Raw genomic sequence first — 15,961 nt, 5'->3', positions numbered from 1 at the left:
GGTTTTACTTGTATTTAACTGTAGAAAATTTGATGCCATCCAGTTGTTGATGTCTGTAATGCACATATGGAGGTTATTTAGTTGATTTACATCATTAGTGTCAAAGCAGATATAAAGCTGTGTGTCATCTGCATAGAAATGGTAGCTGATATTATATTTTTTAATGATGTGACCTAGTGGAAGCATATAGACAGCGAATAGTAAAGGCCCAAGGATGGATCCTTGAGGCACACCATATTTTAACGAAGTTGGAGCTGAATGAAAGTTGCCAATTTCCACACAGAATGACCTCGCAGACAGATAAGAATAAAACCAATCTAAAACCAAACCTGAAATGCCCACCCAATTTTTAAGACGTTCAATTAAAATACTATGATCAACTGTGTCAAAAGCAGCAGACAGGTCCAACAGGAGTAGTACAGAGTGTTGACCACGGTCAGCTGCTAAAAGAAGATCGTTTAAAACCCGAAGGAGTGCAGTTTCTGTACTATGGCCTGCCCTAAAACCTGATTGAAATTTCTCAAAGCAGTCATTACCATTCATAAAAGAGATGATCTGTTTAGCTACAATTTTTTCTAAAACCTTTGCGAGGAATGGGAGTTTTGAAATTGGCCGGAAATTATTAAGGATATTTGGATCTAGAGTGGGTTTTTTAAGGAGAGGTTGTACTACTGCCTTTTTGAAATAATCAGGAACAAGGCCAGAGGAAAGTGAAGAATTTAATAAATCTACCAGAAATGGACTGATTGTTGGAAGTATTTCTTTGAGGAAATGAGTAGGGATGATGTCGAGGGAGCAGCTGGAGTTCTTCATGCTGGTAATGGTCTCGGTCAACTTTTCAGCTGTTAACAGGTCAAAGGAGGTTAAGGTATGGGTCGTGCTAGGAGGAGAGGGTTCAGTGACAGTCTGGACAGTAGCAGAAATGTGATCTCTGATGGTCTTAATTTTTTCAGAGAAAAAGGATTTGAAGTTATCACATTTGACAGTTGAGGGCTCAATGACAGCGGGGGGAGGATTTGAGGTGTGACTTACAACATTAAAAAGGGTTCTGGGGTTGGATCTATGTTTGTTAATGAGGTCACTGTAATATTTATCTCTTGCCAATTTCACATCTCTGTTAAAACTCTTCATTAAATCCCTCAGATTCTGCAGGTCCGTAGGTTGACACGAACCCCTCCAGATTCGTTCAGCCCTGCGACATAACTGTTTTAGGGATCGTATGTCATTATTAAGCCAGGGCTGAGGAGAGGTTTTTTGTCTTCTAAGTCTCAGGGGAGCCATTGTATCCAGGATATTAGCACATAAAGAGTTAAAAATAGTAGTTGCGTCATTAATACTGAGCACAGAGTCCAAATTTATGTCAGAAAAGGCGAAGGCGTCACAGAATCTAGCAGCTGAAGTGGAGTTAAAAACACGGGAATAGGACAGGACTGTATGGTTGATTTCCTTATGGACCGAAGTATTAAAAAACAAGGCACTTGTGATCAGATACCACACTTTCTTGGCATAAAACATCACTGATCACGATGCCACAGTGTAAAACCAAATCAAGAGTATGACCCTTAATATGAGTAGGCCCTGTTAAAGCACGGGAAAGGTTAAAAGTATCAACTAATTTTAAAAACTCAGTAGCCAAACTGTTATCAGGACAGCACACATGAATGTTAAAATCACCCAAAACCAGAATATTTTTGTATTTTGGCATGATAATGGAGATGAGCTCATAAAATTCATTAATAAAACCATGTGATTTTGGAGGTCTGTATACAATTAAACACAAAGTTTCAAGTGAACCTTTTAAAAGAAAGCACAAATATTCAAAGGACAAGAATATGCCCAAGTCGACTACAGAACATTTAAAACAGTTTTTATAAAACACTGCCACTCCGCCGCCCTTGCCTGAAGCCCTGGGCTTGTTAAAGTATGAGTAGCCAGGAGGTGACGTTTCAATCAGTGGCACATTGTCGTCTAATGCCAACCAGGTCTCGGTAACCATAAAAAAATCCATATTGTGGGAAGTAATAAAATCATTACAGATAAAAGTTTTGTTGCCTAAATGACCTTACATTAAGGAGGCTGAAATTCATGACCAGAGGAGGGGAGAGAGGTGCTGAGTTAGGCTGACATTGAATATGAGTTAAAATGCCATTATTTGCTGATCTGAGAGAAGGGGGGTTATATGGCCTATGATTTATAATTACTGGTATATGAGTACTTACAGGAAATGACCGACAGGGGGAGCAGTGGGGGTAGGATAGGGGATTGATATCTGGAGACGAGTGAGTGTGGTTGTGTCCTATCCTCCCTGCTGGTCAGTGTGCTTGCAGACAGTTAATGATGTTTTTATTTAGCAGATTTGTTCCTCTGCGGTTGGGATGGAGATTATCCCACTTGTAGAGATCATTCCTAGTCCAGAAATAGTCAAAGTGGTTGACAAATTCCAGGCCAGTAGCAACACAGTAATTGAGAAGCCATTGTTGCGCATTGAGAATGCGGCTAAAGTTTTCACAGGATTTCCTCAGTGTAGGAATTGGACCCGAGAAAATACATATTTTCCCGAGGCTCTCAATGGTTTCTGCTAGAGTCTCGAAGTCCCGCTGCAATCTAATCGACTGTTTGAGCCTGGTGTCGTTTGTGCCCACATGCACAATGATGGTGAGAGCAGTCGGGTGGCGATCAATGAGGACGGGGACGAGTTCAACTATGTCCAGGATTTTTGCACCAGATAGACAGTATGTGATTCCATTTGGGATTTCAACAAATCTAATTATGGAGTCACCAACAAGGAGAACCTCAGGCTCTCCATTTACACAGCCACCACTGTAGACGGAGAGATTAGCTGTGCCGAAATGGGGGGTGCTATTTGCCGTGACGTCACCACTCACACAGCTGACCACAGGTGGGTCCGCTCCGCCAGATGCAGGTTTCTCGTGATGAGCAGCGGAGGCAGCAGTGGAGGCATCGTGGGCAGATTGATCGGCTTGCAACCGCGGTCGTTTGACCACCGGAGATACGAGGAAGTTGGTCGGAGAGTTAGACCTAGAAGCCGGGCGTTTCTTGCCCCGTGGAGCGATTTTGGATTTACGTGTAGATGGATGTTGTGTAGAGGGGGCTGCGTTCTCAGCTAGCGTTAGCTCAGCGGCTAACGATAGCGGTGCAAAGTAGTTTGCGAGTGGCAAGGCACCATCATCTTCAACATCATCATCGTCATCATTGTTATCATCATCTGAGTTTGGAGCAAAGAGAGGGAGGGAAACCCTTCTCTTCTTGGTCTTTCTTCTTACTACTTCAGCCCACGAGAAAGCATTCCCGTGACCCAAGACTGGCTCGGGTGGCTCCAGGGCACCTAGGCGCTCCTGGAGGACAGTTTGTCGCTGAAGGAGGTCATTGATTAGGTTTATGATGGATGAAAGCTCGGACTTAATGCTGGATATCTCAGTCGCGGATTCCATTGCTGTCCGGTCCACCCGGTCCTTCGGTGGATTTACACCACGACCGGGTTGGTTCCAATAGTCCTCAGCACGGAGTGCTAATGTTTTTAGCCTGGATACGGCTAGCCCGGTTAGTAGTTGAATACTAGCAGCGGATCCTATGCAATCTCGGAACGGATCAGATGTGAATCAGGGGAGGAGAGAGAAATCCAGTAACAACCAGCACAAGGTGAGTAATCTCCTCTCAAACTGTAATCCTGGTCTTGTTCAAAACAGCATAAAAACAGAGACCACAGCCGAGCAGCTTAGCCGCCAGCTACAGGCAAGCCTAGCTACGCTGGCAGCCGCCGAACAAAACAGTCCACAGAGCATACAACGTCCGCGATATGGGCAGTAGTGTGATAAAAGTTAAAAACAGACTAAAAGCCTGTTCAAACAACTGCAATCGGTAAAATCAAAATGCGGGTAAAATAGTAAAAGCTCTGACTGTCAGTAGGTCCGTACGCGCTGCGGCTTACACTCTAAAATGGAAAGACTTGGATGAAGTGTAAAGAGTAAGACCTGAGTAGACGAGAGAGAGAGGAGTAAGGTTGGGGCAGATCTGAGGTCTTCAGGCAATTTGTTCCAGCTAGCAGAAGCATAGTGGGTAAATGCAGCCTTCCCATGATTTGATTTGATCCTAGGGACAGTTAATAAGCTGGACCCTGTTGACCTAAGAGTTCTAGACGGTTCGTAGCGTGGGAGCAATTCAGCTATGTATTTTGGGCCTAGGCCATTAAGTGATTTATAGACTAATAACAGTATTTTAAAATCTATTCTATGTCACACTGGCAACCAGTGTAAGGACTTAAGAACTGGAGTGATATGATCAGCTTTCTTAGTCTTCGTTAGAACTCTAGCAGCAGCATTCTGAATGAGTTGAAGTTGCCTAAGTTCTTTTTTGGAGAGACCAGAGAAAAGGCTATTGCAGTAGTCTAACCTACTATAGATGAAGGCGTGAATTAGTTTTTCTAGATCCTGTCTGGACATATATCCCCTAATTCTTGCTATATTTTTAAGATGATAAAAAGCTGATTTTCTGATTGACTTAATGTAGGAGTTAAAGTTGAGATCGGAATCAATAATAACCCAAGATTTTTGACTTGATCCTTAGGCTTCAGGGATCGAGACTCAAGGCGTGCAGTGATTTTAAGCCTTTGTTCTTTGGGGCCAAAGACGATCACCTCTGTTTTGTCTTTGTTTAGCTGTAGGAAATTCTGGCACATCCAGTTATTTATTTGATCAATGCACTGGCACAATGATTCTATGGGGGCATTGTTTGCATAATTAGGCCTACAGGGAGCACATAAAGGTTGAAGAGAACGGGCCCCATAATGGATCCTTGAGGCACCCCACAAGTCATCCTAGATAGGTCAGATGTGTAATTGCCAATGGAGATGAAGTACTTCCTGTCTTGAAGATAGGACTTGAACCACTGGAGGACCGTACCCGATAGCCCAACCCAGTTTTCCAGTCTGTCCAATAAAATTGAGTGGTCAACAGTGTCAAATGCAGCGCTAAGATCCAGTAGCACTAGAATCGAATTTTTGCCTGAGTCTGTGTTCATTCTGATGTAAGTCATTTATGACTTTAGTAAGCGCGGCTTCTGTGCTGTGATGGGGGCGAAAGCCTGATTGGAGTTTATCTAGGAGATCATTTGAGGTTAGGAATCTATTGAGTTGTAGGTAAACAACCTTTTCAATTATTTTGGCTATAAAGGGGAGATTAGATATTGGTCTGTAGTTACTGATTGCCGATGCATCAAGGTAATCAGGTAATCAGGTAATGTCAACTTATGATTGACCAAAGACCAAAGAACATAAAAGTACATGGGAGAAGGAAGAGCAGAAGGAATTTGACAAATGTAACTGGATGGAAGCGAGTATATTACAGCCTGTCATTTCATAACCTGACTCTTGTTCTAAGAAAAAGGGGGGAAATGCTCACATTAGAAAACAGACAGAAATGTCCTCCTCACTCCAAGCATCTTATTTCTAGATTTGTATGTCTGTTTGACAACCGCAACACAGCCCCTACTGAGAGGATTAAGGAAGCATGGCAGGGGGAACTTGGTATTGATTTATCTGATATTATATGGGAAAGGAGTCTGTCTCTGGTACAACTCTGCTCAGTTAATAGCAGACACCAGCTGATCCAATTTAAGGTCGCTCATCGTCTTCACTACTCCAAGCATAAACTGCACAGGATCTTCCCTTCTGTCTCGCCTCTGTGTGACAGGTGTCCGAGCAGGGTACCCTATCTCATGTCTTTTGGTTCTGCCCTTCATTAACGGGATTCTGGGCCAAAATATTTGACTGGTACTCCAAGGCTTACAAAATAACCCTACAGCCGGAGGCAGAACTCGCCATCTTCGGCTGTCCTCTCTGAACTTCCCTACAGCTGTGCAACAATCTCCGACACTGGGGACAACTGTCGCCAAAAGACTTATTCTGAAGGAGTGGAAGTCCTCCTGTTCGCCTTATTTTTGGGTGTGGCTGATGGACAACATGATCTCTGTTCTACAGATGGAGAGACTCAGGTCTCTCAGAACCAACACGCTTAAAAGGTTCTCAAATATCTGGGACCCGTTTTTTACCTACTTTCACAAGGTTAACACATTGAGTGCCAAGGACGTCTGTGCACGTCCTAAAAAAAAGTAACGTTCAGTGCCAAGGACGTCTGTGCACGTCCTAAAATCATAATTCATATTATTCCATAATTCTGCTGTTTAAGGTCGTACCCAGCCAGTGAGCATGAATCCCTTCAAGGGATCACACGGCGCCACCTTAAACATCGACACAGGAGCTGCGCCACCCACCTCAGATCCTTCACTTTGTGCAGGAGACAGCAGGGAAAGACGTGATCAAAGAGGAAACCGATGCATACTTCAGCCAGAGCCGTATAGATTGCTCTGTCTGCAGCGGACAGTGGGCTCGGCTGCATCCGCGCTCACAACTGAGCTCTTATGCTTCTATCTATCTCCACACGATTCCCTGCCAGAAAGCCAGCATCCGAAGCCGAACGGCCAAGCCTTTTCGTTCAGTCGCGTTTGGCATTTCCTTGATGCGCGCTGGCTCCAGGCCGCGCTGGCTCCAGGCCATCCGGGGCAAAAACGGAGTCTGTGAGAAAACAAACTCTGTGCGTGTGGGGAGGAGCCCGCAGCTCAGAGGTGGAGAGGGGGGGGGGGGGGGAGAGGGGGGGGGGGGGGGGCACGCAGGCTGCACAGAAACCACACCACGCCACCACATCAGAAAACACCAGCCAGAGTCAGTGAATATGCTCGAAATTAGAGTGCAAAAGGTATTCATAAAAGTGACTATATCTTGGAAAGTAAAAAAAAAACGACAGAAAACCCTTGAAAGTGCACTTTTTTCAAAGGCTGTCATTTCATAATGGAACTGTCTAGAAACAAAATTTCTTCTTTGGAAGAAGCAGGAGTGTTCAATGTTTCATTAAAGTCTAGCCCTGTCAATATAGCCCTAATAGAAAAAATTCTATAGCTGTTTTCAACTGAATGGAAGTGAATCTGGCACAGGCTGCAGACAATTTTACTGAAGCGCTGTGGCACTCAATGTGTTAAGAATGATAAGTGACTGAGGTTGGGGGTGATGGATGGCTCGCCCGGCTGGTATCCCATGGACCCCTTAGGCGGGATCCCAGGCACACGATATCTCTTATAAACACATAAGCACCTTATGCGGGTGATAGCACCACGTTGTATTGTTGAATGTCAATGATCTATGTATGTTTCCCCCCCTTCCTTTTCCTGTGTCTGAGCCTGTTTGTCTTGTTTGTATATTGGTTCTATAAAGAATTGAAAAAAAAAAAAAAAAAAAAACTGACAGAAATCATTAAAAGCAGGAGAACTGAAAATGCTTGTGATTTGGGAAGATCAGTCTGTTTCCACAAGGCAGAATTAAAATGGGAAGGGATTTCATGATCACTGCAGGTAGGGTGAATGAGTTCATCCCAGCCAGCTGTTTCACAACCTGACCTCCTGATCAGGACTGAACACTGACAATCAAGAACTGACTGACCGCAACTGTGGGAATAGCTGCTGAGCGAGCCTTGATCTCTAGAGATGACTTTCTCATTTCATTGTTTCATATCTCTCTTTCTTTTTTCTTGTCTTTCTATTTTCTTCTCTCGCGACTATTCCCCAATTAATCTCTCTCTCTCTGGAGTCAAAGAGGAAACAACAAGCATTCCCCATCTTGATGATGACGTTTGTAAAAGACAAACTCATTTGCTACCTACTTACAGTAACTACTTCCACAGTAACTTCCACACAACCACAAAATCAGTAAATTACACAGGAAATAGTTGGGGAGTCGGCCCTGGTTCCAGCACTGAAATTACCTACAATCCCACATTGCTGCCACAAATCAGAGAGGAAATGTCGTACAGTATTCCAACCTGAAATGACTCCGCTGGTCAGTCCGGGGATCCCCTGCACCTCAGTCACATTGTTGAGGCTAAAGTACTCGTTGCAGGTGGCGTTGAGCTCAGCTCCGTCGCAGAACAGACTCCACAGCTTGGTGGTGACCGTCACATTGCCGATGACCTCAGTCTTCAGACACTTGTCGAAGTCACCGCTGTCCAGTGTGCGGTTCCCCAACAGGCAAACACTATCCAGAGGTGGAGAAGATAGAGTTAGACATCTTTAAATGTCACTCTAAAGATCACCTTAGCCCACAAAATTCTGAAGAATTATAATTGGCTGCTGAGATTCCACACAAATCACTGTTGCTGCTTGCTGGTTGACAAAGTTAGTTTGATGGCATGCTTGCGTAGTCTGGTTCAATACTGGATGAAACTGGATGATAGGGTCTGGTAAACTGGACTCACGGGAAGTCCGGTGGCTCGAAGGCAGTCTTGATGACTCCAGCGTAGATGGCTAGGATGGAGAGGATGACGCAGGCAAGGAAGACGAGTGCCAGCTTGTTGACGTACTTCACCCCGACGAAGACAACCACGGCCATGAGCGCCAGGCAGCAGGTGCCGTAGACGCGCATGTTGTTCAGCAGGGCGTCCACCTCGTCCTCCTTCTTAGTTCCTACAAAGATGGCCGCCTGAGGCACAATGTAGGTCTGAATGTGAAGGAAACAAAATATACAGTTGGCTGTTAGTTTTAGTGTCGCTTTGCCAACAATAAAAAGTGTTTTATCACTGCAACCTGATAAAAATGTGCACCTTGTTTGTTAATTCTTGCTAACAAGTTCCTCTGGCTGTACACTCACCAGCAGAATCTCTATAGTACCCAGGATGTACATAGAGCCAGCGAAGGTTGTGCCCAAGTAGAAACAGAGACCCACGGCTCCACCAAACTCTGGGCCGAGCGATCTGGAAATCATGTAGTACGAGCCTCCAGCTGGGGAGCAAATCACCACCGGCAATCAGTTTAGAGAATCTCTTCTGCAAAAACTTCTAAAACTGCAACTTTTCTGGAATTGAGGGGTTTTAAGACATGGATGTATATTTTCTATATCAGACACTATAAGAAATGATCAATGTTTTGGTTTTCTACATGCCTGAAATTGTTGAATTCTTGTGAAATTTTCACATTGCTAATAATGATCAAAAACCTTTAGGTAGTGCATTATGTCTTTTTGTTCCTGTAACTGAAACTAACATGAAAAATCACAAAATGAGTCAATCTCTTCATAAATCTCTGCCATGAATTGATCGAATAAGGAGAAAAGGGGAAGCGTGGTCTCAATTCACAACACATCTCAAATGTACGTACGTACAAGAAACAAAGCTGCCCTACCTGGCACCACGCCATTAGTAGCAATTGCACTCATTGATATGGCTGTCAGCATGGTCTGTTGAGAGAGGACAGAGAGGAACAATCACATCAGATATGTGTAACCGAGTTGAATCAGCGCGGATTCCTCATGAGTCCCGAGTGGTAGCGAGTGGATTGGTTAAACTCACTCCCCAGGTATAAAGACAAGCCCTTAACATGGGTTGCTGCAAGTACCACCTACACAACGCCGTTACATATGCACAGTCTCAAAGCTATAGCCCTTATGCATAAAGTTCGTACCCATCAATCAGGAAGCTACTGTAATAGAGCCTACACTTTTCATTATCAAATTCCATGATGTTCCCTTGACATATAGTGTTGTTTCTATAGGCAATATTTGTCAGCATGTTCATTTCTTTGCTTAGTGTATATATATATATATATATATATATATATATATATATATATATATATATATATAATAAAAAAATCCATTATATGGTTATTATGCCTTCAAAAGATAAATACATCTACAAGAAGCAAAATCTGACAATTAGCACTTGTCTAGTTTACAAGATTATAAACAAACCTACCTCCATGACACTCACAAAACCTTTGAATTTCCTGGCCTAGATAACACTTTTGAAGTTTCTAGATTTTCCATGGCTATAGGTTTCTTGAATGGGTTAAGCCTGCATTGGCCTGTGAAATGACTTCTTGGCAGCTTATGCTCTAAATATTTGGGATTGGTAATGGATACAAGCTTTTCCATGAAATGAGTCATTGTGGCTGAGGATATTTGCATCTGGACTGATACTTAATAGTGCTTCCGGATAACAGCAAGGGCAGAGGAGAGAGAGGAGAGACAAGGGCAGAGTGACACAAGAGATAACAAGGGGTAGGAAGAGGAAGAAAAGGAGTGAAAGAACTTGAGAGAGGTGAGACGACAAAGAGGAAAACAGAACATAGAGGAAAGATTAGGAGGAGGAGAGCACAGGCAAGATGAGAGAGAAAGGCTGTTGCCCTCGAGTTGCCATGACCAAAATAAACCTTCTGCTCATTGCTGCACTTCCGGGTTCAGGTCAAGGGTGGAAAAGCTGGAGTAAAGCCAATTAGCTGGCAAATTTACCTCCCACTTCTGCCAAATCCCTAAGCAGCTATGGCTTGGTCATGACCAAGCAATCAAGTAGTGCAATCATTAGTGATGCAAACCATGAGGGAGTCCACTCAATATTTTTCACTGTCACTTGACTGCAAGATTAGAACAAGGGCTAGATCATTAGTTTAGAATCAGAAGACAAAAATGACAGAGATGGGACGTCTAGATAGTGTAGAGCAGGGCTCTTCAATTGGCGGCCCGCACTGGAATTGCAATTTTATTATTATTATTATTATTTTTTACATTGCACCTGAACACAACATGCAAGATACCGGCTGAATAAGTGTCCAAATGTTCATGTCATTCTGGCCAATACTCCACTTCTGTTTTAACATTTCAGTCTGGAATATGGAATATCTTTCAATAATCTTTATGAATAAAAGGCTAAAAGTAATCTAATGTGTAAGAAATTACTGTTCTACATTGAAGTAAAAATTTAAATAATTCACTAATTAATTAATTAGGTTCAAGAGTGCATTTTTGTTCGTGTGACCCTCAACAGGCTTTGAGCATCCCGGGCCACTTACTGATACTTCTGCTTAAATTAACCCACTCATATTCTCGTTTATTTCAAGAAAAACATTTTGGCTAGTGGAAATTCTAATTGGCTGGTAACTTTTAAATCTAGCAGCCATATTGGCAGGTGGTCAAAAAAGTTAATTTCAAGCCCTGCAGGGAGAGCAGGTGGTGACATAGGAGTGAGAAAAGGATCAAATATTGGTGGTTAAGACTGAATAATGACATCACAACTGTTCATTTAAAATGAGTTATTCCTCTAAACCTGCCTTCAAATGCTCCAAATCTTTTCACGCCGGCACCCCCAGCAAAATGTGGCCCTTGGTGAAAAGTAATTGGGGACCCCTGGTGTAGAGGTAAAGCAGTCGCCTACCACCGCGGAGACCCAGGTTCAATTCCTGGCAACGCCACTTCCAGCTTCTTCAGACGTTCCTACAGACACAATTGGCCGTGTCTGCTGGTGGGAAGCTAATGGGATATATACAGTATGAGTCCTAGTCGCTGCACTAGTGCCTCCTCCGGTTGGTCGGGGTCGCTGTTCGGGGAAGGGGGACTGGGGGGGAAACTCACTACATCCTGCTGGTGAAATTCCTCGCTGTCAGGTGAAAAGAAGCAACTGGTGACTGCACGTGTTGGAGGAAGCATGTGCTAGTTTACAGCTCTCCCCAGATCGGCAGAGGGGCTGGAGCAACGGTCGGGACAGCAGGGGGAATTGGCCAAGCACAACTGGAGAGAAAATGGGAGAAAAACGTGGGAAAAAATCGGGGTGGAAATGATAGAGATATACAGGAATCCATTTTTCTCCATTACAGTAACCAAAAAAGAAGAAGAAATCTATTGAATTTGTTGACTCATGATTCTTTAATGCTATAGCTAACACTTGGGATCACATTTTTGTACATTAGGGAAATTCTGATATGATATCCAATTTTGCCCGAAACTGCATATTGTAAATATTGGTTAGGAACCTGTCCAACAGTGACAAAGTGTTTCTAATGAATACAGGAATGCGACAATATGTTTTGGTGACTCAGCTACTCCGCCATTCATATTTATAGTCCAAACTGAACGGTGATGTTGACACATTTTGGAAAGATAGCAGCTGCCAAATGTCAGTGACCCATAAACACAATAAACCTACTTTTTATAAGTTGTTTAGTAACATACAGCCCAACCCATTACAATGATCTCCACTGATGGAAAGTAATGGCAACTAATGTGTGTGTTGCCTTGTATATTGGGCTAATGAGGTAGAGCATGGGTGTCAAACTCAATTTCATCCCGGGCCACATCAGCATTATGGTTGCCCTCAACACATAACACAATATAAATGTATCTCGCCTACTTGTTATCATATAATTGAATCCCATTTGATTATTATTGATTTTTAGTAATAACTTAATAATTATTAACTAACTCTGAAAGCAGAATTATGGGGAAAATAATGGCATACAACTAGCAGCCTACAACTAAGAATAATTAGAATTGTATTGCGCAAATTTTATTCTTTGCTAGCTCTCACCGGCCACATAAAATGAAGTGGCGGGCCTTAAGTTTGACAGGTGAGGTAGAGAGTGAGTGACTGTGTGTTTGCATAGGACACTGTTTCACGAACATGATGATGTGTGTGGGGGGAGGGGGGGTAGGCATGATAAGGGTTAGGAGTGGCGAGCCGATGAGCTCTGTCCAAGTGCTTCAGGGCTGTTTGATATAAACACTGTCACATCACAGCGGGGTGGGGCTCCAGGGCGCTGAGTGGGACAAAGGCACACGCCTCAGTCGGGTAAATTACCAGAGAGCGAAGAACGAGCACACAAAACTGCGGCGGAGGTAGTAAAACTAACCAATAGGAGCGCAGACACATTTGATAAACTGCGTTTCAAGTTCAGTTTAGTCTCACTGGTGAAGTTTCAGTCTGGATTAAAACCATATGGCACATTTTAGGGCGTGCCGGTAGTGTAGCGCTAAATTCCCTGCCTACCAAAACGAGGGTCGCAGGTTCACGCCCCTGTGTTATCTCTGGCTTGGTCAGGCGTCCATACAGGCACGATTGGCTGTGTCTGTGGGTGGGAAGCCGGATTAGGGGTATGTGTCCTGGTCGCTGCACTAGCGCCTCCTCTAGTCGGTTGGGGCGCCTGTTCGTGGCAGATGGTAAGTGGTGGGAATAGCGTGATCCTCCCACGTCCCACCTGCCCGCTGTCAGGTGAAGATAAGTGGCTGGCAACTGTGCATGTGTCAGAGGAAGCATGGTGCTAGTCTACGGCTCTCCCCAGATCAGTAGAGGGGGTGGAGCAGTGCCCGGGGCAGCAGGGGGAAATTCGCCAAGTACAATTGGGGAGAAAATGGGGGAGTGGGGATTTCAGGGGAAATGTGTGTGTGTATATATATACACACACACACACACACACACACACACACACACACACACACACACACACACACATATATATATATATATATATATATATATATATAAAATAAAAAGTCACTATCTGATAGTGAGCCCATTGACACTGTTTGGATCTCACCTACAATTACCACTCATCGCCATAGGTGTCACCCAAGAGAACAAAACTGAAATCTTAGAGATTATCACTTTCACTTTAAACTCGGAACTAAAACAAGCAAACAAACACAAAACACAAGCGACCCTAATCATCCTTGCTAGTTTTAATTTTTTGTTTTGTTTTTAAATGTCAGGCGACCCTATTTGAATTTCAGGCGACCCCACTTAGGGTCGCGACCACTGGTCTAAGCAGTGACAATGAACATTAAACTCAGCTCTGCTCTCACATGATCTCAGGCATTATGTAATAGAGGGGATGCAGTGGAGGGTAAACTCTGCTAACCTTACTTTAGCTAGACTTTATTTGAAACAGTGACCACCTTTCAAAGCAAGTATAGTTGAAATCTGATATATATTCACAGCATGCATTACTGGCACACTCACACACTTTATTAGATACACCTATAGTATCTAGTAGCAGCTGGTTATCATAAGGGCCACCAGCTTGTGTGTTCAGATGCCCTTTTGCACTCCACTACTGTACTGCACTCTCTCATTACTGAATGACTGCATCATTCTCTGTAAACTCTACAGACTGTAGTGGGAATCTAAGGAGGACCGCAGCGATTTCTGAGATGAACCAACAGTCAGACCAGGGTCAAAATCTTGCCCGTTTAATTCTAATCTTTGGTCGAACAAAAAACGACACCACTTCACCATGTCTGCAGGCTTTATCTATTGAGCTGCTGCCATGTGATTCACTGTTTGGACGGGCAGGCTCAATAAAGTGGATGGTGGTGAGTACCGTAAATTCCGGACTATAAGGCGCACCGGTGTATAAGCCGCACCTTCAGAGTTGACTATTTTTTTCTTATATAAGCCGCACCGGTCTATAAGCCGCGGGTGTTTTGATGTTTAATTACCATATGTAAGGCTTCGTGCACAGAGGGGATTGTCGGGAAAGAGATGGCTGTTTGGGGAAGCTCCCATTTATTAACATTTCAACAAAACAAAAGTCAGGTCACTAATCCCCAGACAAAATCACACATTGTGAGATGCTTAAAAATCACCATCGGGGGGAGCTTTACTCCAGATGCTGTGCAAAGTGAAATTCGTTCTCTCGTGACCTGTGGTTCTCAACGTGATGGACGATTCACCTTTCTTGTTAACAGTCCTAGTGAGAGGCAGGTCGAACGTCAAAGGCACTTCATCCATATTTATGATCTGCTCCGGTCCGATGGAATATTCCTTGATCTTTCTTTGTGTGAATTCGCCGAAGTTTGTAATTTTCTCCTGGTAGTCGGGAGGGAGTTGCTGACACAGTCGTCCGCGCCCTGACGGACAGTCCCTTTCGTCTCGGGTTTGTGCATGATCCTTTGCTGCTGCTGCTGTTGTTGTTGTTCCTGTCTCGCTACTGTCTCAGACATGGCTTTCAGGCTCAATCGCCGCCATCGTCGTAACACAGCCAGTTCTCCATCTTTTGAAGCATGATGTTAGATTACAACGAGCTAGTTGTGTGGCTTAGCCTTCCAAAATGTTGCTGTTAGTTTTTTAGAATGTAATACATAGAATTGGGAATGTTACATTCAATTTCATTCAGACTGTCTTTCAGGCTCAATCGCTGCCTTTTTCCCCCCGGAGCGAGGGAGGAGGGAGGGTGTTTTACCGTAGTGGCTGAGAGAGCGTAGTGGCACAGTGCTCCAATCAGGTCGCGAGGCACATTTTTTTGCAACATCATCCAATCAGGGTCTCGCTCTCATAATGTCTGTCTTGCTCTCGTTCTGCCTCATACCAACATCCATAGATTTTGGAGGTTCCCGAGTGGCCGTTTGCTGGAAAAATCCATAGATAAGCCGCACCGTTATATAAGCCGCAGGGGCCAAAAAAGGCCAAAAAACGGGAAAAAAGCCGCGGCTTATAGTCCGGAATTTACGGTATATATTGTTCTGAAAATGTAACATTTTGTCAATGTTGTCAACATCACCGACCAACAGTTACAGATTATCTAGCTTTCGGTTTACCACACAACATACTTGGCAGCTCCATGGCTTTTGTTTCTTGTAGTTAAAAGGCAAAGCTGAATTTGAGGTTTCTAACATATGATTCCTATGTCTTTACATAATTTAGTCTATATTGGGAGCATTCAGGGGCACGGTGGCTCAGTGGTAGAGCTGTCGCCTCACAGTCAGAAGGTCCTGAGTTCGATTCTCGCCTGGGACACTGTGGGCGCTGTGGTTGTGTTCCCCCCCATATCTTCAGTGCCCACTGCCCAGGTGGGGTATCTCGTCGTAAGGGCCTTTCTGTCTGTGTGGAGTTTGCATGTTCTCCCCGTGCTCCCCCCAGGGGGTTCCTCCGTACATAACCCCCCCATTAAAAACATGCAGAAGATCAGATCGTCATCGTCATCCGACCAGTGACGACAACATCCGAAGTTGGTCCCCGGGCGCTGTACGAGAAAGCGACCACTGCTCCTGGCCTGCCCCCCGGAGGAAAGGACAAGCCAGGATGGGTTAAATGCAGAGGACAAATTTCACCGGCCACCGTCAGCATGAGTGTGTTTA

The 15,961-nt window shown here is 44.1% G+C and overlaps 1 protein-coding gene across 1 annotated transcript in view; it reads right to left on the bottom strand.

Moving 5' to 3' along the window:
• Positions 1-15,961, bottom strand: part of slc12a7b (solute carrier family 12 member 7b) — a 150,470-nt gene that overhangs the window by 47,879 nt on the left and 86,630 nt on the right. The window contains exons 5-8 of the mRNA XM_083651989.1: positions 9,241-9,295; positions 8,711-8,841; positions 8,319-8,560; positions 7,887-8,098 (exon numbers count right to left, since the gene is read on the bottom strand). Coding sequence (XP_083508115.1) covers positions 7,887-8,098; positions 8,319-8,560; positions 8,711-8,841; positions 9,241-9,295 — 640 coding nt within the window. The remainder of the gene's footprint in view (positions 1-7,886; positions 8,099-8,318; positions 8,561-8,710; positions 8,842-9,240; positions 9,296-15,961) is intronic.

Source organism: Poromitra crassiceps (assembly GCF_964638095.1).
Source record: "Poromitra crassiceps genome assembly, chromosome: 2".
Classification (NCBI taxonomy): Eukaryota; Metazoa; Chordata; class Actinopteri; order Beryciformes; family Melamphaidae; genus Poromitra; species Poromitra crassiceps.
This window is presented reverse-complemented; position numbering and strand designations above follow the sequence as displayed.